Here is a 25,032-nt window from a genome sequence, read left to right as displayed (position 1 = left end):
AACTCCTGATATAAGCAGCAACAATGTGGATGAATCGCAAAGCACTGTGCCAGACACAGAAGGCAGAGTACTGTATTATATCATTTATGCGACATTCTGGGAGAGACAAAACAATGGGACAGAAAGCAAATGAATAGTGGCCTTGGGCTGGGAGTAGGATGAGAAACTGACCATGAAAAGGTATGAGGGAACTTTTGGCGGCAACAAAACCCATCTCTGCTATGATTGTGACGATAGATTCTTGTCTGTATCGTGTTCGTTGACGTTCCTATAACTCTACACCTTAAGAGGGGTGAATTTTACGGTAGGCAAACTATACCTCAATAATTTTGACATTAAAAAGACAAAAACCAAGATCAGGTGCTAACCGGCTGGTTCGAGGGAGTAATTGGGAGCCCCTTGGCCTGTGCTGCACTCAGAGCCATTTCAGGAATTTGCAACCAGGAACTCCAAGTGGCACCGAAATATTTCTGGTCATTCACAGGCCTCGTTCTTCCCATCAGCTTTCTTGGGATGGATTTAAATGAGACCATTTATCCTCATCCAACCTCAGAAGGTCTTCTCCCTTCTGAGCATTTTGCTCCTCAGGAAATTTTAGTGTCCGTCTCCAGGAAATCTTATAAGATACTCTAATAAGTACTCTTGCCCCCATGGGATGGAAAAAGTATTAATATCGTCTTAAAGAATGTGACTGCTAATGCATCTAGGGGGAAAATACCCGTTTATCCCCACAATCTGCTTATTGTCTCCAAGTTAAACTTAACATTCTCCCCAATCCCACCAATGATTATATTTTAAATGCTGTTGGTTGTTGTTTAGTGCATACTGAAGTGTGTAGAGGGACGACGGCCTAAAGACTGGACTTTGCTCTAAAATGTTGTAGCAAAGGGGCACCTGTGTGGCTAAGTTGGTTAAGTGTCTAACGTCAGCTCAAGTTGTGATCCTGGGGTCCTGGGATCGATCCCCACATCAAGCTCCCTACTGAGCAGGGAGCCTGTTTCTCCTTCTCCCTCTGCTGTTCCCCTTGCTTGTGCTCTCTCATACTCTCTCTCTCAAGTAAACAAATAAAATCTTTTAAAAAGAAAATAAAATACTGTAGACAAAGAATACCCAGGCAAGGTGAGGCAAAATGTAACAGAATCTAGATCTCTGTTGAGTCTGTGTTGAGTCTGTGGAAATTCATTGTACTATGGGCTCCACTTTTGTGTATGTGTTTGAAAACTTATATAGTCAAAGTTTTTAAGGAAAAAAAGCTGGATCTATACAGGAAAAAGTAGTAGTAAAACAGAGCTCTTGAAAGTTTAAAGAAATTAATTATCCTTACTAATTTGGAGATTCCCTAGTAGATCTTGGCTATGGTCTCCTATGTGGAAACTATACCATGTCTTCCTTTTATCCCCACTGTAAAGGAAGAGTTCCTGCCTGTGGTTCCTAGAGCCGCTTTTTCTGAGTTCAACCATCAACGATACAAGAAACACTAACTCAGAACCTGCTAAGGGCCACTTACCTTGCAAGATGTTAGGACCTGAGCTACAAAGGCAAGTTCCTACCGCCAAAAGAGGGCAACCATATGGGCAAGCAAGAGCCTTGGGGTCAAGAGTGGTGTTTGTCCAGGGCCCTGGCAGGGGAGGAATGGAAGAATGGTTACCAGAATCCAGAGGAAGAGAGACCAGTTGTAAGAGAGGGCTAAGGGGACCAGCGACCTCACAGGGTCTGGAAGGGAGAGAGCCATGGGATGGACACCCCACCTTCACTGTTCTCCTGCATCCCGATTTTCCACTGGTGCTTCCCATCAGTGGACACCCAGACAGCAAAAGGGCAAGGGAGCCCATTGTTGCAGCGCACAAAAGCTTCACCCCCCAGGCATGGAGCAGATAGAGACGATGGAAAGAGAACTGAACAGGCACACGGAACATGTCCCACATCCAGGTAGGAGGAGCGCATAGAAGGAAGGTGCCGGAGTGCAGAAAGCCTGCTTTGCCCAGAGAACAGAAAGACCAGCTTGGGATGAAATGTAGAGTGACAAGAGATAAAGCCAGAGAGGCGGGCCAGAACCAGATCATAAAGGGCCATGTACATCCTGTTAAAGAGCTTTTATCTCCCTCTATGAGCCCCGAGGAGCCTCGGAAGCAGGGGAATAGTGTCGTTGGATGTCATTATGTCTTGGCAAAGTCACTCTAGCTGCTCCAGGAAAGATAAAGGGAACCGAACACTGGGAATCCAGCTGGGGGTAAAAGATGACCAGGGCTGAGCCCAGGCAGTCACGGGTGGGACGGAGAGGAAGGACACAGGTTGTCTCCAGGTGGAATCTGGAACTTGCTTGTCAATTTGATGTGTGTTCTGGGTGTCGCTGCTGTGTAACAACCTCCCACTAAACGTGATATACAACAATAATCATTTTATTGTAAATTCTGTGGTCAATAATTCAGACAGGACCCAGCTGAGGTGGCTTGCGTCTGCTTCACGATGTCTGCAGCCTCAGCAAGAAAATTAGAAGGTAGGAAGGGTTCACTCAGAACAGCTGGAACCTGGAATCATCTGGAAGTTTCTTCATTCATGCATCTGGAGCCTGGGCTGGACTCAACCTGGCCTGGCCAACATACGACTTCTGGATGTGACTTGGGTCTCTCTGAGTTCCAAGACGGAGTGTCCCAAAGGGTGCGTACAAAAAGAGGGTGTCCCAGGTGAAAGAGGAGGAAGCCGCATGGCCATTTAGTTCTGAGCCTGGGAATAACATTTAAAGTCACTTCCACCATACTCTATTAATTGAAGTAATCACAAGTCCACCAGGTTCAAGGAGAGAACCCACACCCATCTCCCCAGTGGAAGAAGTGTCAGAGGAGTCAGCGCCACGTCTAAAACTGCCACGCTGGGACACCTGGCTGGCTCAGTTAGTAGAGGTGTGATTCTTGACCTTGGGGTTAAGTTTGGGCCCCACGCTGGGTGAGGAGATTACTTAAAAATAAAAAATCTGGGGCACCTGGGTGGCTCAGTCAGTTGGGTGTCTGTCTTTGTCTTGGGTCATGATCCCAGGGTTCTGGGATCGAGCCCTACGTTGGGCTCTCTGCTCAGCAGGGAGCCAGCGTCTCCCTCTCCCTCTGCCTGCCACTCCCCTTGCTTGTGCTCTCTCTGTGTCAAATAAAATAAACTCTTAAAATAAAATAAAAAATCTTGAAAAAATAATAAATCAGTAAAACTGCCCTACCATTGGTGATTCTGCCCCCCACACTTCATTCCCCCAAACCCGATCCTTCTCTCTCCTGACCTTTACTTGTCTTCTCATCTCAGGAAATGGCACCTCCTAGGTGCTCAAGCCCAGAACCGAGTGTCACCTTCGGAGCTTCTCCTCTTGTCACCCCTACATCCAATCCATCACCAAGACATGATGATGTCATCTCCCAGACACAAATATTTTCTACCTCCCTCATCTCTTCTGCCTCCACCTTTGCCAGAGCCCCCATCGCCACCCTCCTGCAGCAGCCTCCATCCTGCCCTCTCTGATCTGTGAAAGACCCAAGTCATTATCAAATGCAGCTCACAATGCTCCCCCACGAGATCAGGTCATGGTCTCAGGGTCCTGGGATCAAGCCCCGCATCGGGCTCTCTGCTCAGCAGGAAGCCTGCTTCCCCATCTCTCTCTGTCTGCCTCTCTGCCTACTTGTGATCTCTCTCTCTGTCAAATAAATAAATAAAACCTTAAACAAATAATAATAATCAGAAAGGCCAGCACTGAATGGGGATGGCATGGCCCAGGCACTGTTCTAAGTACTTGGCCTGTGTCCGCTCTCAGTAGCCCCATGGGGGCTACTGGTCTTAAAGGAGGTCTTAAAGGAGTAAAGGGGGAGGCCACAGGAGGACACTCAGCCTTAGCACCCTAAAGGTCACTCCACCGATGACAGGCCTGGAGGTTTTAAACAGCAGGGATTTGAGGCAGGCATACGGAAGCACTTCCTGACCACAAGGACGGTGAGAACATAAAATAATTCCCCTCTCAGAGCAGACAGTTGTCTGGGACACACTCAGTTGGTGTATAGGGGGCGGGGGGGGGTTGGAGATGGGCACGAGATGACCTCACTCGCGCCTTATCCTGCCTGGCACTGACTTCAGACTGGTGGAGGGAGGACAGATGGGGCGAGATCATTCAGGGCAATGTGCGCCCGGCGCTGGAACGACGGGTCTGGGGACAGGGAGGGCAGCGCGGCCTACGAAGGTGGGGGTACCCGAGGAAGGTGTCCTGTCGTCGCCTGATATCCTGACATCAACCCAAGATGCTTAGGGTGCGGGGGCGGTGCGTATCCTGGAGACCCGGAGGCGCGGGCTGGGCACCCTGCCCCTCCCCCAGGGTAACTCGGGTGACTGGGAACCGCGGGGACCCTCCAACGTCAGCGCTGCCTGCGCAAGCGCCGTCATTTCCGGTGGGCCGGGCTGGGAGTGGGGTACGCGGCGGCGGGGGGGGGGGGGGGGGGAGGCGGGGCCGGGAGACCCGCTGGGCGGGTGGGTGGTGGTGTCGACTGCGCGGTGGTGTCCGCGTGTCCAGCTCCGCCCTGCGCCCTAGCAGCGCTGGCGGGAGGCCGTTGCTTCGGCCGGCCGTATCCCGGCGCCCAGCTCCCCGCCCCCGGATTCCCTATCTGTGCTCTGGTCCCTCACCCAGGAGCTGGCCTTGCATTTCCAGGAGCTGGGAAAGCGCTCCCGGAAGCTAGAGTGTGAACCCCAAGGGAATCATAATGCCCAAGGCTTGGGGGACATTGGGTCCACTGAGGGCCCTGACTATCAGTGCCGAGCCTCGATGCCTCCCACAAGGAACACCACACAGGAGGTCTGCCTGACAAACCTGTGATGTACCAGGCTGAGGGCGAACCAAGGTCAGAGAGTTGGCACTTCTGACCCCTGCGAGGCGCTCTGCCTACTTGAAGGGAAGGGTCCCAGAGCTTTCTGGCTACTCTAGCTCAGAGAGGCTGAGGAGTTTGCTTCCTCAAAATCAGATCTGCGGTACCTGGCTGGCTCAGTTGGAGAAGCGTGCCAATCTTAATCTCCAGGTGGTGAGTTCGAGTCCCACCTTGAGTGTGGAGATTACTTAAATAAATAAACTCTATAAAATAAACTTCATAAATAAAACTTAAAAAAAAAAAAGCAGATCTGATTTTCCTTCTCTTGGAATAGTGTAAAAATTGTTAAGTCTGGCCTAAAGGCACAGGGAGTGATCTCAGTGGGCAAGAAGCCTGGGGTTCCTAGGCATCAACTCAGGCAAAGGGCCCGGCACAGGCCTGGTACACAGCACATCCTTCCCATCCCTCAGCCAGCCACACCCCTGCGGGTCACCTGGACCTCCACTCTCTGTCCTCTGCAGAGGGAGAGAAGGAAGCCCCACCCACCTGGCAGAGTTGGATGGTGATGAGAATCCAGCCTTTGTGACATGCTTGTCCCTGCCAGGTGATGCTTCTGGGACTGGGACTCGAGGAGGATGGCTACAGGAGAGGAGAGCCATGCTGAGGACATAGCCAGTATGGTAAAGGCCAAAGGCTGGGGGATGACACAGAAGCTGGACCTTTTCAAACATCGGGGTCATCTAAGTCATCACTGAAAGCGTCCTTAGCTCCAGGGGTTAGAAGTAAATCTTCAGGTGGAGTCCGCCTATAATGGCTCTAACTAGCATGCTCACTGTCCAGGCTGGGGAAATTGAAGCAGCCCTCTGTAGGCCCTGGCCCTCAGCCCTTTGGCCCTGCTCTCCTCCAGGGACTTTCTAAGCTCCCCAGGGGCAGCTCTCCCACAGAGCTGCAGAATGAAGAAATTAACAAATGGGAAGAGGACTTGGTGGGCTTGAATCCCTGACCAGATCCCTTTGGAACTTACTCCTCCCCATCCCCCCCAACCCTGCAACCTGCCGGTCCCTAAGACCCATCTTTGTCCCCAGCTCAATACCACTTAGTGGAGCCAGAAATCTAAGACATCAGTCTGGTTTTTCAGTCAGTTCATCGGCACATTTTCATCCTACACCCAGAACATTTCTCAACCCCACCATTGCTTTCCTTCCAGAAGATCACAAAAACCTCCGGACTGGGCTTGCTTCCACTCTTGTTCCCTCCCCTCCAATCCGTGCTCCCAAATTGCCACTAATACTTTACAACTAAAAAATGAAAAGCCTTTTACTCGTTCTTTTTGTCCAGTTTGGGGGGGAATATCCCAATGCCTTCCGATGGCCCTAACTCTGATTTCATCTCTCCTTTATCCACTCCACTCGGTCACACTGGCCTTCCCTCAGTTCCTGATATATGTCAAGCTATTCTTGCTTTAAGGCTTTTGCCCTTGCCGTTGCCTCTGTCTGGACTACTCTCCCCCTAGAGCTTGGCATGGCTGGCACTGTCTCATCATGTAGGTCTTAGCTTAGAGCTCACCTTCTGAGGGAGTTCTTTCCGGAACAGCGAATCTAAACCTTGCCCCAAACTTGCTCCCAGAACCCTGTTAATTTCCTTCATAGCACGCGTTGCAGGTTGTAATAATTTGTGTCCCCACTAGAATGAAAGCCGCACAAGGGCAGAGAACGCCTATGTCTCAGCCATAGATTTCTTTTTCTTCTTCTTTTTTTTTAATCTTTTTTTTTTGAAGATTTTATTTATTTATTTCAGAGAAAGCAAGAGAAAACATGAGAGGGGAGAAGGTCAGAGGGAGAAGCAGACACCCCATGGAGCTGGGAGCCTGATGCAGCACTCAATCCCAGGACTCAAGGATCATGACCTGAGCCAAGATCATGACCTGAGCCAACCAACTGAGCCACCCAGGCATCCCAATTTCTTTCTCTTCTTAAATAAACTATGTTACTGAAGTATAACATATATTCAAAGAAATGTATGCCTCCTAAGTATACAGGCCAGGGTGCCTGATTGGCTCAGTCAGTACAGCATGTGACTCTTGATCTCAAGGTCATGAGTTCAAGCCCCACACTGGGCATGGAGCCTATTTTTAAGAAAATCAAAATAAAACAAAACAAAACCTAAGTGTACAGGTCAGTGATTGTTACAAATGAATACACCTGTGTAACGAGCACCTACATTAGGAAATAAAACATTCCCAGCCCCTCAGAGTTCTCCACATGACTCTGGAAAGCTAAACGTTATCCTGGTCAGATTCATTTTTGCCAGTTTTGAACTTTATATAAATGGAATGATCCCTAAGGATACTCACATCCTAGTCCCCAGAACTTTTCAATGTTACCTTGCATAGCAAAGGGGCTTTGCAGATGTGATTGAGTTAAGGACCTGGAGATGGGGAAATTATGCTGGATTATTGGGTGGGTTCAGTGTCATCACAGGATCTCTAAAAGAAGAAGACGGAAGCAGAAAGGCCGGACTGATGCAGTATGAGAAAGATTCAACCTGCTGTTGATGGCTTTGAAGTTGGAAGAAGGGGGACACAGGCCAAGGAATGTGGGTGGTCTTTAGGAGGTGCAAACAGCGAGGAAACTGATTCTTCCCTAGAGCTTCCGGAATGGAATACAGCCTTGAAGACCCCTGTATTTCAGCCAGTGAGAATCATGTTGGACTTCTTTTTTTTTTTTTTTTTTTGAAGATTTTGTTTATTTATTTGACAGAGAGAGAGAGAGAGAGGGAACACAAGCCGGGCGGGGGAAGTGGGAGAGGGAGAAGCAGGCTTCCCGTGGAGCTGGGAGCCTGACACAGGGCTCGATCCCAGGACCCTGGGATCATGACCTGAGCTGACACTTAACGACTGTGCCCCCCATTTTGGACTTCTAAACTACAAAACTGTCAGACAGTAAGTTTGTGTTGTTTCACATCACTAAATTTGGGGTAAATTGTTATAGAAACAATAGGAAACTAATAAAAGTACTTACTTTCTATGCCTGGCATCTTTCACTCAACATTTTATTTCTGTATAACATTCCATTGTATTCATAAGCCACATTTTATTCATCGACTATTGATGGACATTTGGGTTGTTCCCAGTTTGGGCTATTATCAGTTGTGCTGCTATGAACGTTCTTGTAGATGTCTCTCATTAACATATCTACATATTTCTGTTGCACATATATAGGAAGAGAATGGCTGCATTATAGGGTAGCCATATATGATGGATGTTTCAGTACATTCCCCAGACTCCCTTTCAGAACTGAAGGATTTGTTCCCCCAGCTGCTGGGAAGCCTGCTGGTTGACAGTCCTCAGGGGCCTGCCCTCTCTAAGAAGAAAGGAGCTGGAAAGAACTCCTTCGCCCACTGCTTGTCATTCACCACCTGCATCCATTCAATGACTTGTGGACATGGGGAGGGGAATATAAAGGCCCTCTCCGCATTGCCACTTGGAATAGCTTTGAAGGACCTCTCCGGATTCAGAGCTGTCCAGAGTCAGGGGATGCTTTTGTTAAGGTCACATCTCAAGCCAATTCCTCTCTATGCAAACCCTGTTTCCTTCTCTTCCCCTATAAGCTTTTAGGTTTCTAAAGAAGTTGAACACCTTGTCACATGTTTTTTGGGTCATTTGGTCATTTGTGAAGTGCCTAATCAAGTCTTTTTTTTTTTTAAGATTTTATTTATTTATTTGACAGAGAGAAATCACAAGTAGGCAGAGAGGCAGGCAGAGAGAGAGGAGGAAGCAGGCTCCCCGCCGAGCAGAAAGCCCGATGCGGGGCTTGAACCCAGGACCTGGGATCATGACCTGAGCCGAAGGCAGCGGCTCAACCCACTGAGCCACCCAGGCGCCCCCTAATCAAGTCTTTTACCCCCTTTTCTACTGGGCTGTCTTTCCTGTGGATTTGCAGTGATTTTTTCTATATCCTGGATACAAGATCTTTGTTGGGTATGTTTGCCACGTATTTTCAGAGTTGGATATACTCAGGATGCCTCAACAGTACCAGCTCATGCTGAGTCCTAATAATAATCAATTACATGAATGCTTGAGTCCGGTAACTCCTTTAGGGAGAGAATGCTTAGAAGGTGAAATTGTGTATGGCTCTAACTGTCATAACTGGATATAGCATATGGAAAGAGAGGGAAGGGAGGGAAACAAGACCTTAAAGGGAAAGGTCCAGAATGCAGGTAAGTCACCCTCAAACTTCGCAGGTGTCCGGCCATAGATATTTAAACACGCAACTTCTTAAAGGTAATGGTAATTAAATATTCATTCAAAGAGTGTCCATGGAAAGTACCAATGGGCCAGCCTGTTCTAGGCGCTGAGGAGCCAGCTGTGAACAAGAGAGACACGATCTGTGCCTTCAGGAGATCTAGAGGGAGAGAGAGGCAACGGCAGGTAAACAAAATGAACAGCGGTAAACCGAAGGGGTCGAGCGTTTGGGGCGGGGGGAGGTGACGTTGAACCAGCAACAGCCCCACCGGGGCGCCGGGGAGATCCCACCCTCGGTTCCGCCTCTACTTTGCATACGTCTCCTGATTGGCCCGCGGCGGCCGGCCCCGCCTCTCGGAGCGGGCGGCTAGGGAAGCGCGGGGCGGACCCCGCCAAGATGCAGCGGCGGCTCCGGGTGTCGCCGGGCGGGCGGGGGGCAGCGCGGGCCGGAGCCGGGCAGGGGGCGCCCGCCGCGGCCCCCGCGCACTCTTAGCTCCCCAGACGTGCCAACGGACTCCGACCGTCCTTGCCTCCGTCCTGCCCGCCGTCTCCACCCCTCCACCCTTTGTGCCGCCGCCGCTCGGTGCCCCCGGCTCCGCAGGACCCCGGCCGGGCCGGACCGCGGCGGCGCGCCAGCCCCGCGTGGGCGCCGGGTCAGCGGCCGATGGCGAGGGGGCGCGGCGCGGGCGGGGGCGCTGCAGCCGGAGTCCGCGACGCGGGAGGCCCGGCCCGCCTCCGCCGCATTGTCCCGGGCCCCGCGCCCCGGCTCTGAGCCGCGCCGCCGCAGCGCCCGCCTGCCGCCCACCGCCCGCGGGGCCATGCGGAGAGCTGCCGGGATGGAGGACTTCTCCACAGAGGAAGAGGAGCCCTGGTACGACCAGCAGGACCTGGAGCAGGGTGAGCGCGGGAGCGTGGGTGCGGCGGGAGAGCGGGGTGCGCCCGGCGACCCCTGTCCGCTTCTCCATTGTTGAGCAGTATCACCCCGGGGAGGGCTGGGCTGGACCCGGAGAGGCGGACTCCGAGGAGTGATGCGTCTGGAGAAGGGGGACGTGGAGACAGGGAACCCTGCGCGGGGAGACCCGGGCGGGACCCGCGGAGGGTGCAGAAGTGGGGGGAGCGGCCTTTCTCTTTCCCCGAACGACAGGGACATACTTCATCCGGCTCGCCCGCCCCATCTTAGAGGCAGGAACTGTCCAGGAGCCCCTGGTATTGTTGGGGGCCTGAGTATTGGCTGGAAGTCTTTGAAGGCCAGGAGGTGGCTCCTTGGTTATGTTTGCTGAGAGGAGCGTGTGTGTGTGTGTGTGTGTGTACACGCGCGCGCGCGCGCGCTCTCGCGCGTCTAGCGGAAAGTTATCCCATTCCAAATCCAGTGGCATCCTTCCCTGCCAGGATTCCTGAGCTCTGAGACTCCCAGAAAGTTTCCGGAACTCCCTAACCCTCTACCCAGGGAGAGTATAGGGGTTTGGGGACCCTGCTGGTAAAGAAGCAGCAAAAACTTGGACCTTCCTGAGGGGAAGGGGGTCCCTTGGCCCTTCCCCTCCCAGCCCTCTCTCAAATGACTCATGGTTCCGAGGGAACCAGTTTTGGGAATTCTGAGCAATGCAACAGACTAGAGCCTGAGTAGAGTGGGAGCCACTACCCCCATTCCCATCTGAGGGTAGAGAGGGTGGCTGGAAGGGGGCTAGAATCTGGTGATGAGGTGGCCAAGGTGACATCACTCCAGGCAGGGGGCGGAGCAGTGGGACAGGAAGAAGGAGGAGGCCTAAGAGGGTCAGGGCCAAGGACTGCTGGAACAGCGTCAATTCCACCCTCTCTTCCCCCAAAGTGCCTCAGTCTTGGGTGGTTAGAGCTGGAGTGGCAAGGAAACATATCCAGGAGAAGTGACCACCGTCACCCAGCAAGCCAGGCGAGTGTGGACACCAGTCTGGTTCAGTGTGTACTAACCACCCCTGCTCTGAGTCGCTGTCCCCTGGGGCCCCAGATGCCTAGTTTTGCCCTCATGTGAGACAGCTACCCAGATCCCAGAGCCTTTGTTTCCTGGCTGTGACCCACATCCCCACGTGGCAAGATCTGATGACAGATGAGACTGTCCTTGTACTCGGGAGTGTGGGTTAATCAGAATCTCTGGGGGACCAATGTGGGACTGAGGCTGCTGGGCTGAACTCTGCCATAGTCTTTTCCCTGGAGTCTACCCTCAGCCTCCCTGGTAGAATGTGATGTCCAATACTAGCTGTGACAACTCCCTTCCCCATCCTGGGCACCACCCCCCAAATCTTGCATCCTACAAACACCTATCAGGCTCACACTTAAGTATCAGACACCATCCTGGGAGTTGAGATAGTCTCAGCTCCCGCCTTTTGCGTTGCACCTGGGCAGGTGGAGGTGGGCCTGTAACTGAGTGTGTGTGTGTTAGGATCCAGTGAGAGGGCTTCATGGAAGAGGCAGGCCTAGAGGGAAAGATGGGAAGCTGAGCGCCTGGGAAGATGGCTCCCCGGGATGCTGATGCTGATGTTGCTGCTGTCTCATTTCATTCCCGCACCCCTAACAAAGTCTCTGGCATCCTGCCCGGCCCAGATGTGGGAGGAAGGAGCCAGAGAGTAGGGGTGGGAGACGTACTGCTTCCGGAGAGCGAGAGGTGTCGAGATTCAAGCTGGGCTGGGCAGCCATGCTCTGGGACCAAGATGGGGGCTAGCCTTGCTGGGCCGCAGCAGCTGGCCTTGTCTTGTGGCCCTAGGAGTAGCCAGGGCCCGGGAATAAGGAGGGAAATCAGAAATGAGACAGTGCCTGAAGAAATTGGAGTTTGGGGCCTAAAAACAAATGTTTCTCTTCACGCTGGGCGAGGGTGAGAGTGGAGGGCCTTCTGCTCTGAGACTCATAAAGGTTTATGCAAAGGCCCCTCCGAGCTGGAGGGTGAATAGGGGCTGCCTGGCCTTTTGGGGTAGGAGGGAATGCTATGGCCAGGTACAGGACAGCACGAGAAGACCACACACAGCTAGAAAGTAGAGGCATCTGGGGTGCCAGGGGTGGGCTCGAGGAAGTCCCAGGCACGGCCACTGCAGCACCACCTCCTGGAGCCCAGCACAGAGAGCTGGGTGGTAGGGTGAAGGGTGGGCCAAAGGCCAGCCATATTGGGGATCAGGTGCCTGTGGCATCCCCCTTTCCTGTCCCCAAGCCCCCAGTCCCCTCCTGCCCAGCTGCTCCCTGATTGCCTCTGGGTGGCTCAGGCAGTGGTTGGCTCAGTCGGCCTGGCCTCCCCTCTGGATTTGTCTCCCCCTGTCCTGAGGGCAGCCCCACTGTATTTTCAGGAAGCTTGGCCTTCCAGATGCTGTTTGACTTGGATGCTGCTTTGCCCCAGAGGAGGGAGGCAGCTGGGACAAGCAAGGTCCTAGATCCTCCCCCTGTTCCCTCTGCCCACTGACACAAGCGCCTGTAAAAATAGAAAAAGCCACATTGATTCTCAAGCGCCGGCTCTCTCTGTCTCTGCCTGCCTTGCTTCCCGACCTTGGGCCAGGCATGGAGGGCCCTGTGGTACCTCCTCCTAGAGTGAGAGAGGGCTGCTGAGTCACAGATTTGAAGTCCTGGGTGCCTGACCTTGAGTCTTGGCCTTGGACGAGAGCTCTGACATGGCAAGGGGAGGGGAGTGACTGGACCCCAGTCGTGGGGACCCAGAGTTCCTGACATCCATGCCCTGGAGATGGTAAGCAGGAACCCTGCAGCCCGGCCAGGTGGCAGACCGCCTCCTCCCACCTGCTTTATCTTTGTCCCTTCCTCCCTGTGCCTGTTCCCCGTCCCTGTCCCACCTCTCTGCTCCAGAATCATGGGTTCCCCCCTCCAACCCCAACCAGTGGGGACAGCGGGGTTTCAGGGCTTCTTTCCAAAGACATCCCTGTGGCTTCCAGCCATTCCCTCTGAGCCCTCTGGGACATTGCTCTTGGGGAGCACATAAGCAGGCACTCCGAGGGCAAAACTGCGGAAGCCCACTACAGGAGCCCCGGAAAACTCCAGGGTCCAGGCAGGACCCATACCCGTTCAGACTTGGTACCTTCCCCCAGGTTGGTCCAGTGGGACCATTAATCTGGCCGTAACAGGCTATTTATGACTCCGGCATCTACTTCCTGCTCAGCCAGCTCCCCCATTCTCTCTCCCCGAGGCCTCCCCCACCCCTGGTCCGGGGGGGGGGGGGGGGGGGCGGGGAGCTGCTCCCTCCCCGGAGCCCAGAGCCATCAGCAGCCCTTTGCTAGCTGGTGTACCTTCCCCAGACCTTGGCTCCAGCCAGTCCCCTGCCCTGCAGCTTCTAGACTTTGCCTGTGATCCCTCCTGGCAGATCCGACCAGCTTAGCTTGCATCGTGATCCAGTTTCCCCAGAAGGTCTCTGAGATTCTCCCCCACCCCGGACAGCTTCTATTGTGTTCGTCCCCACCCCTGAGTCACTGGGCGGCCTGGTTACATTCGCAGCCTTCTCAGGGCAAGCTCCTGTGTCCCTGGTTTATAGTGACAGCAGCCGCCCCAGCCCAGCGGCAGAAATACACACACAGCTCAGGTGCTCACCATAAAATGCAGTTGGTCGTGGCTTTGGAGCCTGAGTTCTTGGACTCTAGGTTAAGCCGCAAGAACCCCAAGCAGGCCACCCCGGGAGCCTGTCCCCCAACACCAGCATCAGTAGCAATGGCCTCTTCACAGGCCACCTGCCAGTTACCAGAGGAGAAAACCCTGATGAGTGCGGCCCTCTGTTCTTTCCCACAGCTACCTGAGTTATTCGATACTGTTTGGAGATGAACTAAATGTTCACCGTCTCATTTCAGAAAGTAGGCAGATGGTGTGGCTCCCTCATCACGAAGCAGGGCCGGTCTTGCCAGACTCCCGCATTCCCACCAAGCACTCCACATAACGTAGGGCTGCGGCTCTACGATGCTCACATCAAACCTCACACTTTGCAGACAGACGCCTCCAGACGCCTTCACACCCTGTAGACATTTGCCCAACTTCTAGTTAATAAGTCCTTATGACAAGTGGCCCCATTCCCCTACTGGTCTGTATTAGGTAACTGGTGTCTCTCGCCATTATCATCCAAAGTTCATTGCTCAAAGCTGAAGGTTCTTATCTGGGATCTGTATTTTTTTTTTTTTTAGGGTTTTATTTATTTGATAGAGAGAGAGAGAGAGTGAGGGGAAGAGCAGAGGGGAAGGGAGAAGGACAAGCAGATTCCACGCTGAGCACTGAGCCCAGTGCGGGGCTTGATCTGACCTGAGCCGAATCTGAAACCAAGATTCAGACGCTGAACCCACTAAGCCACCCAGGCGCCCCTGATTTTTTTTTTTTTTAGTGGCCGAGGTGGCTGTTTAGGAAAGCACCTTTGTTTTCCCAGGCTAGGTTATTGTAGCCTTTCTTGGGGAGGTTTGTACTCCTCCAGGAAACTCCTCCAGGTGACATCGGGGCACAGGGCCCCGATCCCAGCTGAGGCCCACCCTGGGGACACCACTCGGGGTGTTTCAAAACCTTACCTTTATGCGTGGGAGCAGAATCTAGGCTTGTTCCCGACAGGCAGCTGGGCCTTTTGTCCAGGCCCTCTGGGTTCCGTAAGGTGATGTCAGTCCGACTCCGAGCCCCTGGCTGAAAAAGAGCCTGAGGCTCTCCTCTCCTTGGCCCACTGGGAGTCACTGCTCTCCTGGGCTATTCTGAGAAGAAAAGCCCCCTCCCCAGAGCTGCCCAGTGCCCAGCAAGGGGCTCAGCTGAAACAACTGTATTGATGAAACTCGCTAGGGGGGCTACAGAGACCCTCCATCCTCCAGGGAGTCGAGAACAATCACTGAACAGGGGAAGCATTAAAGACTTGAACCCTGGACCACATCACATCAGCCCCTGGCGAGTTGCCATTAAGCATCTCGATCTGGATTTTTTTTTTAATTTTATTTATATATTTGATAGAGAGAGATCACAAGTAGGCAGAGAGGCAGGCAGAGAGAGAGGGGGAAGTAGGCTCCCTGCTGAGCAGAGAGCCCGATGTGGGGCTCGATCCCAGGACCCTGAGACCAGAGACCAGGGCCCAAAGGTTCTTATCTTAACCCACGGAGCCACCCAGGTGCCCCTCAGTCTGGATTTATACCATCAGCCTAGATCAAGGGCTATTTGAAGAAACAACCTTACAGTGGGAAAAAGACCCAGGCTTTCCTGGACAGCATTTTGGTGGAATGAATCAAATAGGTCTGTTCTTTGTTCCGATGATTCTGTTTCTGGGAAAGGATCTCCAGGATACAGGAAGTGATTTGCACCAAGATCTTTGCACTATGAGTTTTTGTACAGTTTCATTTTTTTAAAAGATTTTATTTGAGAGAGAGAGAGAGCACACACAGAGGGAGCAGCAGAGGGAGAGGGAGAAGAAGGGAGCTCGATGTGGGACTCAATCCCAGGACCCTGGGATCACGACTGAGCCGAAGGCAGATGCTTAACCGACCAAGCCACCCAGGTGCCCCCAGTTTCATTTTTAACAGAAAAAAAAATGGGAAATACCTAAAAGACCAACAATAAGGGCAATTTAGGGACTCGTATACAATAGAACATTCACACCCACTAGAAATGGCCTCTAGATCCTTGTGGACACAGAAAACTGTTTAGGCCAAATTGTGAAGTGAAAAAAAGCAGGTACAGAAAAATGTTCTGTTCACACAAAATCATACCGAAAGCTGCTCTGAGTCCAGAGAGCTGATTAGAAGGACGGTTAGCTTCATGTTGACAGCGTCTTTCTCCAAGTGAGGCGTTTTCTTCTTCCTGCTTGCTCCCCTCTCCTCCCCCATACAGACCCTAATTCTAATTACTCACAAATGGCAGTCTTCTTTGATAACTAGGTGAGGCCACCTCCATGTGTTTGTGGAATTCTCAGTGATAGATCTAAGAATTAATACATTTTCTTTTTTTTTTTAAAGATTTTATCTATTTATTTGACAGACAGAGATCACAAGTAGGCAGAGAGAGAGATGGGAGGAAGCAGACTCCCTGCTGAGCAGAGAGCCTGACTCGGGGCTCGATCCGAGGACCCTGGGATCATGACCTGAGCTGAAAGCAGAGGCTTTAACCCACTGAGCCACCCAGGCGCCCCTGAGATACATTTTCAAGTAATATTTTGGTCACCTTTGTTAACTTTTCTGTGCTGTTTGATTTTTTACATCAACTACACCTTCATACAACACTTAAAGCGATTCTAAAAAGAAAAGAGCCTTAAAAAATAGAGAAAGAGAGAGAGGCATCTGAGAGGCTCACTTAAGCATTTGCCTTCGGCTCCGGCCATGATCCCCGGGTCCTGGGATCAAGCCCCACCTCGGGCTCTCTGCTTAGTGGTGAGTCTGCTTCTCCTTCTCCCTTTCCCTCTGTGTGCTTGTTCGTGCTCTCTCAAACAAATAAATGAATTTAGGAGGGAAGGGAGGAATGAAGGAACGAAGGAAGGAAGGGAGGAGAAGGGGGAGGGAGGAAGGAAAAAGAAAGAAAAGGAAGGAAGGCAGGCAGGCAGGCAGGCCAGCCTTGTGAACTCTACGGGAGCCTGTCTACCAACCTCCTTTAGGGCCTTGCCCCCGCCATCAGTCTCCGTCTCCTGATTAAGCTGCCAGAATGTTTTTTTTTTTTTTAATGGCTTTACTGAGACGTAATTCACACACCAGGTAACTCACTAACTTCACGCGCACAGCCATGCACCAGTCTCCGGTATATTCGCAGAGCAGTCACCCCCACTCGGCTTTAGAACATTTTCATTGGTCTGCTGAGCTCTTCTTAGAAATCAGAGAAATAACATATTTTCCCTTGGTAATAATAAATACACCATTCCCTTTGTTTCTAAGAAGAGCGAGGCACGTATTTGGAGGAATATCTACCCCAAATGTCTCATTACCCTCGCACAACCCCAGACCCACTAGAGAGAATTTTTAGGGATTCCACCACCTACTACTTCCTTTTAACCCTTCCCTCTCCCCACCTCCCAGCCTGACAGTGTTCATTTACCTTCCACTGGGAGGGGGGAAGGTAGGTTCCAGTCCTGTAGGGTACAAGAATTAGGGCTGCTTGGGGGAAGAGGATGATGGTTTTGCTGCCCAGGGAAAGGAGGTTTCTGAGAGGGGCCCATGTCACTAGAGCCTAACGGTACCCAACCAAGGCCAGGAGACCTGAATTCTGCTTCCAAGGTGGCCATAACTTTGGACAGGTCGTTCTTCCCTCTCTCTCCAGCCTGTCATCCATAGAATAAGGAGGTTAAGCCAAAGAGCTCTGAAGCTTCATCCAGTTCTAATACCCAGCAAGCCTTTCTGCTCCCTTCCTGTCTCAGTGAACTCCTAGTCACCCTTCCAAACCCAGCTTGCAAGCTGCCCATTGCCAGAGCCTCCAGCTGACCCCAGGAAGAGTGAACTCACTCTTACCTATCATCCCAGGGCACTTGCCCCATGTCTGTGGATTGTCTTAGCACATTCCTCACACACATTCTTTCAAGGATTATTTATTCATTTATTTATTCATGAGAGAGAGGGAGCACATAAGTTGGGGGGAGGGGCAGAAAGAAAAGGAGAATCAGGCTCCCCACTGGGCAATGGGCCTGGCACGGGGCTTGATCCCAAGATCCTGAGATCATGACCTGAGCCAAGGGCAGAGTCTTAACCCACTGAGCCACCCCAGCACCCGCCACTCATTCTTTCAGAAAGTATTTATTACGTACCTACTCTATGCCAGGTGTTCTGGGATATCAGTGAACAAAATGGGCAAAATCTCTGCCCCATGAGCTTACAGTTAGTCGGAGGGTGGGGCGGGGGAGATGAACAAGATAAAGATAAATGAGCAAATAGCTTGGTAAGTTAGATGGTGGTATGTGCTAAGGAGAAAAACTAAGTGGAGAGGGAGTGCAAGGCAGGGGAGGGGTGACTTTGAATCAGTGGTTGGGGAAGGACTCCTAGAGCAGGTGACATTTAAGCACAGATTTGAAGGTGGAGAGGGACAGGCCCTGGGAGTGTCTGGAGAATGGACATTCCAGACAGACGCAGCCATCCATGCAAAGCGTAGCTCCTGGCTCACATTCCCTTCCAGGCCTAGAGGCTCCCTGAGGGCGGCTCTGTGTCCTGGCTGTCTTGGCATCCCCAAAGGATAGCCTACACTGAATTGTCAGAACATTTACGGGAGTCCTCTGAGCTCGTTCAGCTGTTCATCATTACTCCCACCCTCTGTCCCCCCTCCACTAGACTTGCACTTGGCCGCGGAGCTGGGGAAGACCCTGCTGGAGAGGAACAAGGAGCTGGAGGAGTCTCTGCAGCAGATGTACTCCACCAATGAGGAGCAAGTGCAGGAGATCGAGGTGAGGGGCCATGTAGGCCCTGCATGTGCTCCCCCACCCATTAAGGACCCCCTGGCCTGGGTGATTTTGTGTAACTTAGAGAAGGGTGCCTTCTTAGCAGACACAGCTTTGGCCCCATAGCCTTGTGCAGTTCACAACCTGTACAACTATCCCAGGCATCCCTATCGCACTACCATCTTTACTCCCCTACACTCTGCTGCAGATGAATTTCTCAAAGCAAATGTGTTCCTAGAAACTGGACGAGGTCCAGATGAACATATTTCCCTCAACCTTATTCTGAAAGGGTCCTCCATCTTTTCCCCTCCAGTACCTAACCAAGCAGCTGGACACGCTGCGGCACATGAATGAACAGCACGCCAAAGTGTACGAGCAGCTGGACCTGACAGCCCGAGACCTGGAGCTGACCAACCAGAAGCTGGTGCTGGAGAGTAAGGCTGCCCAGCAGAAGATTCATGGGTGAGGGCCGGGTGGTGGGCTGGGGGGCGAATGAGGGGAAGGTCAGGTTGGCTTGCCTGCGGACATATAGTCTGGTGGGTGTGACCCATGCTCTTTCTCCCAGAAGCCCAGGCCCAGGTTCCCAGGATGGTAGTGAGATGGCCCTTGGCAATTTGGGGTGGTTTCATGGTCAGGCCACAATCCCTGCGGAAGTACCAGCTACACACCAGGCTCTGTAGGCACTGGAGATACAGCGATGGGGAGGTGAAGAGATTGCCCTGCCCTCTGGGAGCTCCCAGCCCTGGAGGGGAGGCCGGCCTGTAAATCCTTACAGCAGTGCAGGGTAAGTGCTCAAAGGGTGTAGGAGGAACCGAGGTGGCACAGAGGAGAAGGGTCAGCTCAGCCAGGGAGGCACAGGATGAGAGCGGGTCCTTGGGCACACAGGGAGTCCTCATCTGACCTCAGCACCCCGCTGCAGGGGTCAAGGCTGCTCATCTGTCCCCATCCCCAAGTCCCTCCAGGCCTGCAGTGGGGAGGGCTGGCCCGGTCCTGTTAAAATCCCTCCCACGGGCGCCCCCGCCCCCAGGCTCACGGAGACCATCGAGCGCCTGCAGACACAGGTGGAGCAGCTGCAGGCCCAGGTGGAGCAGCTTCGGGGCCTGGAGCAGCTGCGAGTGCGCCGGGAGAAGCGGGAACGAAGACGCACCATCCACACCTTCCCCTGCCTCAAGGAGCTGTGCACCAGCCCCCGGTAGGTGGGGGCGCCGCGCGGGGGTGGGGGGCAACCCGGACCCTGCGCGGTGTCTGGAGGGAGGAGAGGACGGGGCCCAGGCAGCTGGTGGGAGTGAAAGGTGGTGCGCTGGCCTGCTGTCAGAGGGACCCGTCCTGTTGCCAGCAACATCAGCAGCTGGCACTGACCGAGCCCTGGCCGCGCGGCCACCCCCACTGCTCTAAGGGGTTTTGCTCTGCTGGCAATCCCATCCTCACTGCTCTGATGCGGAAACGGAAGCTCGGAGGTTCTGTGAGCTTATCCAAGGCCACCTCTTCAATAAGCTAGAATTCTAGCTCAGGAGGAGTTAACCACTACACTTTTCAGTCGTCATCCCCCCCCCCTTTTTCTTTAGAGGGAAGTGGGGGGAGGGATAAAGGGGGGGAGAGAGAATCTCAAGCAGGCTCCACGATGCACGGTCCCATTAAACTTAAAGGGATGGTCTCTTAATATAAAAAATCATAATTGTGGGGACGCCTGGGTGGCTCAGTCCATTGGGCGTCTGATTCTTCGTTTCAGCTCAGGTCATGATCTCACAGGGCAAGAGATGGTGCCCACCAGGGGCTCCACGCTCAGTAGGGAGCCCTCTGGAAAGTTCCTCTCTTCCACTCCACCCCCCCCCCCACCACGGGCACACACTCTCTCTCAAATGGGTAAATAAATCTTTAAAAAAAATTTTTTTTTCTAAATACGTATTGTGTATTTAGTGGGTGTTTCAATAAAGGTCCTGGCAGGAGACCGCACCTTGCACAGAGTAACTGAGGAACGATTGATGAAGAGGTGTGGATGAAGGTGTAGGGGAACCTCAGGAACGCTGCAGTCCCCCAGGGCTGCGACAGCGAGGGGCTGTTACCATCCTGGGCCTGAAGGGACCAGGGAGGGAAAGGCCAGGAGGTGCTGCCCAGCCAGCACTAACCAGGGAAGGAGTCTGGCCAAGAAGCCCTTCCCTGACCTCCCTCTCTTCCTGCCTTCCGACCTCCTGCCCATGCCTCCTGCTCCTTCAGCTCAGGAGAGAGCAGAAGCCCGCTAAGCAGTTCACTGTGGTCAGCCGCCCAGGATGGAGAGGAAGGGCGGAGAGTGGATCTAGAGGGGCAAACGGGATATGTGACCCCCGTGGATGGGAGAGTTGTTAAGCCTGGGGAGCCCCACGACGGGGACCCTGGCCTTGACCGGATGTCTGCTGGCCCTCCCCTGCCCCCCTCTCAGGTGTGAGGATGCCTTCCGCCTGCACAGTTCCTCCTTGGAGCTGGGCCCACGGCCCCTGGAGCAGGAGAACGAGCGGCTGCAGACCTTGGTGGGTGTGCTGCGCTCCCAGGTGAGCCAGGAGCGGCAGCGCAAGGAGCGGGCGGAGCGCGAGTACGCCGCGGTGCTGCAGGAGTACTCGGAGCTGGAGCGGCAGCTGTGCGAGATGGAGGGCTGCCGCCTCCGCGTGCAGGAGCTGGAGGCCGAGCTGCTGGAGCTGCAGCAGATGAAGCAGGCCAAGACCTACCTGCTGGGCCGGGAGGACCACCTGGCCGAGGCCCTGCTCGCGCCCCTCACCCAGGCCCCCGAGACCGATGACCCCCAGCCCGGCATCGGGGACGACCCGGGCGCCCAGGACGGTGTCGCCTCTCCGGCCGCGTCCCCGGGCCACGCTGTGCGCAAGAGCTGCAGCGACACAGCGCTCAACGCCATCGTGGCCAAAGACCCAGCCAGCCGGCACGCGGGCAACCTCACGCTGCACGCCAACAGCGTGCGCAAGCGCGGCATGTCCATCCTGCGGGAGGTGGACGAGCAGTACCACGCGCTGCTCGAGAAGTACGAGGAGCTGCTGAGCAAGTGCCGGCAGCACGGCGCGGGGGTGCGGCACGCCGGCGTGCAGACCTCGCGGCCCATCTCCCGAGACAGCTCGTGGAGAGACCTTCGTGGGGGCGAGGAGGGCCAGGGGGAGGCCAAGGCAGGTGAGAAGAGCCTGAGCCAGCACGTGGAGGCTGTGGACAAGCGGCTGGAGCAGAGCCAGCCGGAGTACAAGGCACTTTTCAAGGAGATCTTCTCCAGGATCCAGAAGACCAAGGCCGACATCAACGCCACCAAAGTCAAGACGCACAGCAGCAAGTGACCCTTTCCCCGCCCGCAGCCTCCCCCCGGGGTCTGGCCATGGGGCTCCTCCTGCCCTGGCGGCGCAGCCTCGCGGGAGGGAGGGAGCCCCGTCAAGCAGCAGTACGGCCCAGGGGAGGCTGCTCTCCAGCCCAGGCAGCGTGTGGGGGATGCAACTTGTTCTCTGCTCACTCGGGAGCCCGTCAACATGGAAAACGGCTGGCCTCCCAGGACCGTCCACCACCCTGCGTCAGCCCAAAGACGCAGCTGAGAGTTGCAGAGCCAAACGTCCCCACTGCCCGAGGATTCCCAGCTCCCCAGCCCTTGACTTCCTGACCCTGGGCCTTGCTCACAGATTTGTGGCCACGCTTCTGAAAGCCATTCTGGACCACTTGGCTTTTTTTTTTTTTTTTTCCTTTCTTTCCAAAGTTCGGTTTTTTTTTAGAGATTTGCAATGCAAGGTCTCCCCACGCCCTTGCCACAACTGGAAACACTTGAAGGGAGATCCCCAGGCCAGCTGTTGCAGGTTCCAGGGGTCTCCTGGACCACCCACTGCTTCTCCTCAGCTGTGATGCGCTGTCATTCCTTTAGCACCAGCTGTCCCATCTCCAGGGTCCTGACCAGGTCAGGGACGGCTCCTGCCATGCAGAGCAGAACGCCTCAGCCAGGCCCAGAGTGCCCCCCCACTTTTCCCTGGAGACCCTCAGCCCACTGCAGATCTGTAGCCAATCAGAGGAGGGGAACAGGGAGCCCCTTGGCAGCCATACACGAACGTGCACGCTGCCTCCCTCAGAGCCAGCCTCCTAGGGCTGCAGCCCTGGAAATGCCTTCTGGCCATTAAGCCTTCCAGGAGTCTGGGCGGTGGGGAGCCCCCATCTCTGCACGCCACCTCTAACTCACCAAGCTTGGCCTCTGCCTGCCCCCATCTCAGGGACCATGATGTGTCTCATTCACTCCCATGCTCCCCACAGGCCGACCCCTCCTCAGATCATGCCTGCTGCCCCCAGAATGTCCCGGGCATGTGCCACCAGCCAGTGGTCCCAGCATCCACCCCTGCCCCCCTTCCCCGGGGACTGCCCAAGATCCCCATCTATACTGAACAGTATTAAAATGGGACCTGGTGGGGAGCATGTCTTCTCTCTCCCATAGAATGCCTGTTCTTAACCTCCCACCTTTCTGGGGGGCTTTTGAGCACCCATTTGGGTCACAGGTTAAACCTTTTGTTAAGGCTTCAGAAAATCCAGCTTCGGCTAAGAGATGTCCAGGTCCCCAGCTTGCCCTGAGCAGTTCTTCAGGGTTTCCAGTTCCTTCTACCACCCATCCGGAGATCCTTCCACACAGCCCGGCGGAAGGTGGCAGCCCTGGCCTCTGTGCTGGGAACCCAGCAGGGACCTTCATGCCTTATCTGTTTCTAAGGGGTAAAGGGGTTTTCTTAACAAGCATGCCCGACCTCCCTAGAGTCGCTACCCTGCTCTCTGGGCGGCACTGTGATGAGCGCTGTCGACTGGTCCTTCCGTTCACACATCTTGGAACCCTTTGTCCTTTGGAGCTGGGCAGTTCCCAGCCCTCCGTGTGTCTCTGTCATCTAGGGTGGAGGGGATAGGGTGGGGGAAGGGCTCCTGCCTGTTTGCTCCCCAGTTCTGTAGCGGCCGACCAGCGTCACCTTTGAAGTATACATGAGAGAAATATATTTACAAATGCTTTATTCTCTTCTTTAATAAAAAATGCAGCAGTATTCTAAAAGCAGAAATGGCCCTAGAGCCATGGTCTTGTCTTTGTGCCTCTCACACACCCACCTGTCATCACACAGCTCTGGGTCTGGGTTGGGGGAGGGGGGGCGCATCTCGAGCTTCGCTCTCCTGGGATCTGCAACCAAACAGCAAAATGCCTGGTGGGTGTTATCAGGGCGCTGGGCAGATAAGGGGTGGTGGTGAAGACAGCAGAGGCAGATTTGCCCACTCACCCTGCACTGTCTGCTCACTGTCCTTCACAGAAGAAGGAAGGTGGGTCTAATTTAGAATAGAGCTAGTGAAGACTGGATTTCCCACCCAGTGCTGCAGAGAAAAAAAAAAAAAAAAGCCACCCAATCCCTGAAAGTAAAAAGAAGTTCCTAATCATCTCCTCGCGGCAGCTCACTTCTGTTGTCTTCTGCTGACTTTGTGCCAGGCTGCGTCAACCTTGGGAGGCTCTGTTCTACTGATGGAGATTCTGAGGTTTCGGGGTTGAATTAGTAATTCAGAGTCACACAGAAACATTCAAACCCCGAGCTGACCTGTTCCATTCTGCAATGCTGCACATTCTTATCTCTTTATAATGTTGAGTTTTAAGAGCAGTTGGACCCAAAGGACTCCAGAAAAGAAGAAAGGAAAATCCTATGGGTCCCCGACACGGTAGTGGTCCCCCAACTCACAGGCCAGGGAGAAGGGCTCATGTCTACAAGCTCGTCAGCTACCAGGAATGGCTTAGTAATGCTTTGTCTTGTCTTCCCTGTTTTCCTCTTGCCTCCGAAGGACCCCTTCTTGAAGCCCCATTTCAGCCAGTGGAGGACCAAGGAGGGGATGGAAAGTGCCCACCTTTAAAGGGAACAGGTGGCACTTCTCAGCCTGTTTCTTCCAGAAGGGCCTCTATTCTGGATGGTTCACAACAGCAGCGGGTGAGAGGAGCTTGCCAGCTGCTCCCCTCTCCACCCAGGAGTACCTTGTCTCACTCTCTCCTCTACCCCCTTCCTCGTCCAGAATCCAGGCCACCAGATGGCCTGAGCAGGCTATGTTTATTTGAGGCCATGGAAACCTACAGCTCCTTTTTTCTATCACTCTGGGTCAGGAGCAGGGCTGGAACCCAGCCTCAGAGCAATGACGCCATGAAATGGTGCTGACTTTATTATTCATAATCCCTGAGCTGTCAACCTAAGTGAGTCCCTGGCTTTGCTCCCTGGAGCAGCTTTTTCCGGTCACCATAGTGACGCCTCAGTTCCGTTTGAGGTCTTGGGACTAAGACAGGGAGGGACCCAAGAGATTCAGAGATTCTCTTTCCAGCCTAGAGCCCAAAAGGCAAATGTCTATCGTCATTCCCTTCCTAGTTTGCGTTTACAAGGCCAGTGCCTGGGAAGTAGTTTATTCCTTCCTGAAGAATATGCCTGTAGTGATAAGACTAAAACGTAAAGAAGAATATGCCTGTAGTGATAAGACTAAAACGTAAAGGCTTGATTTGATGACAGTCTCCTGTTTCAAACAGCCAGCATCCCTAGGGACGTATTTTTCTAGGTAATTGTGCTTTTACTAAAAATAGAACTCTTCATTACAAAACAATCACTGGGATGACTAATAATCACTAATCATTTATCAAGTTACCCACACTGCCTCTC

General features: G+C 53.6%; 1 protein-coding gene across 1 annotated transcript; it reads left to right on the top strand.

Moving 5' to 3' along the window:
* Positions 1–9,722: 9,722 nt before the first annotated feature.
* On the top strand, positions 9,723–23,411 carry CDR2L (cerebellar degeneration related protein 2 like). The gene is made up of 5 exons (XM_047707304.1): positions 9,723–9,966; positions 18,276–18,388; positions 18,696–18,844; positions 19,410–19,574; positions 20,799–23,411. The coding sequence occupies exons 1-5, from the start codon at positions 9,888–9,890 to the stop codon at positions 21,688–21,690; spliced, it is 1,398 nt and encodes a 465-aa protein (XP_047563260.1). The 5' UTR covers positions 9,723–9,887; the 3' UTR covers positions 21,691–23,411.
* Positions 23,412–25,032: the final 1,621 nt, after the last annotated feature.

Source organism: Lutra lutra, chromosome 16 (assembly GCF_902655055.1).
Source record: "Lutra lutra chromosome 16, mLutLut1.2, whole genome shotgun sequence".
NCBI classification, from domain to species: domain Eukaryota; kingdom Metazoa; phylum Chordata; class Mammalia; order Carnivora; family Mustelidae; genus Lutra; species Lutra lutra.
The sequence above is the reverse complement of the archived record's forward strand: the minus strand, read 5'-3'. Positions and strand labels throughout refer to the sequence as shown.

Bases quoted from the DNA above. Each gene is read 5' to 3' on its own strand.
- CDR2L (XM_047707304.1), top strand. From the start codon at position 9,888: ATGCGGAGAGCTGCCGGGATGGAGGACTTCTCCACAGAGGAAGAGGAG. The intron at 9,967-18,275 runs GTGAGCGCGGGA...CCCCTCCACTAG, and splicing joins CCAGCAGGACCTGGAGCAGG to ACTTGCACTTGGCCGCGGAG. The intron at 18,389-18,695 runs GTGAGGGGCCAT...TTTCCCCTCCAG, and splicing joins AGCAAGTGCAGGAGATCGAG to TACCTAACCAAGCAGCTGGA.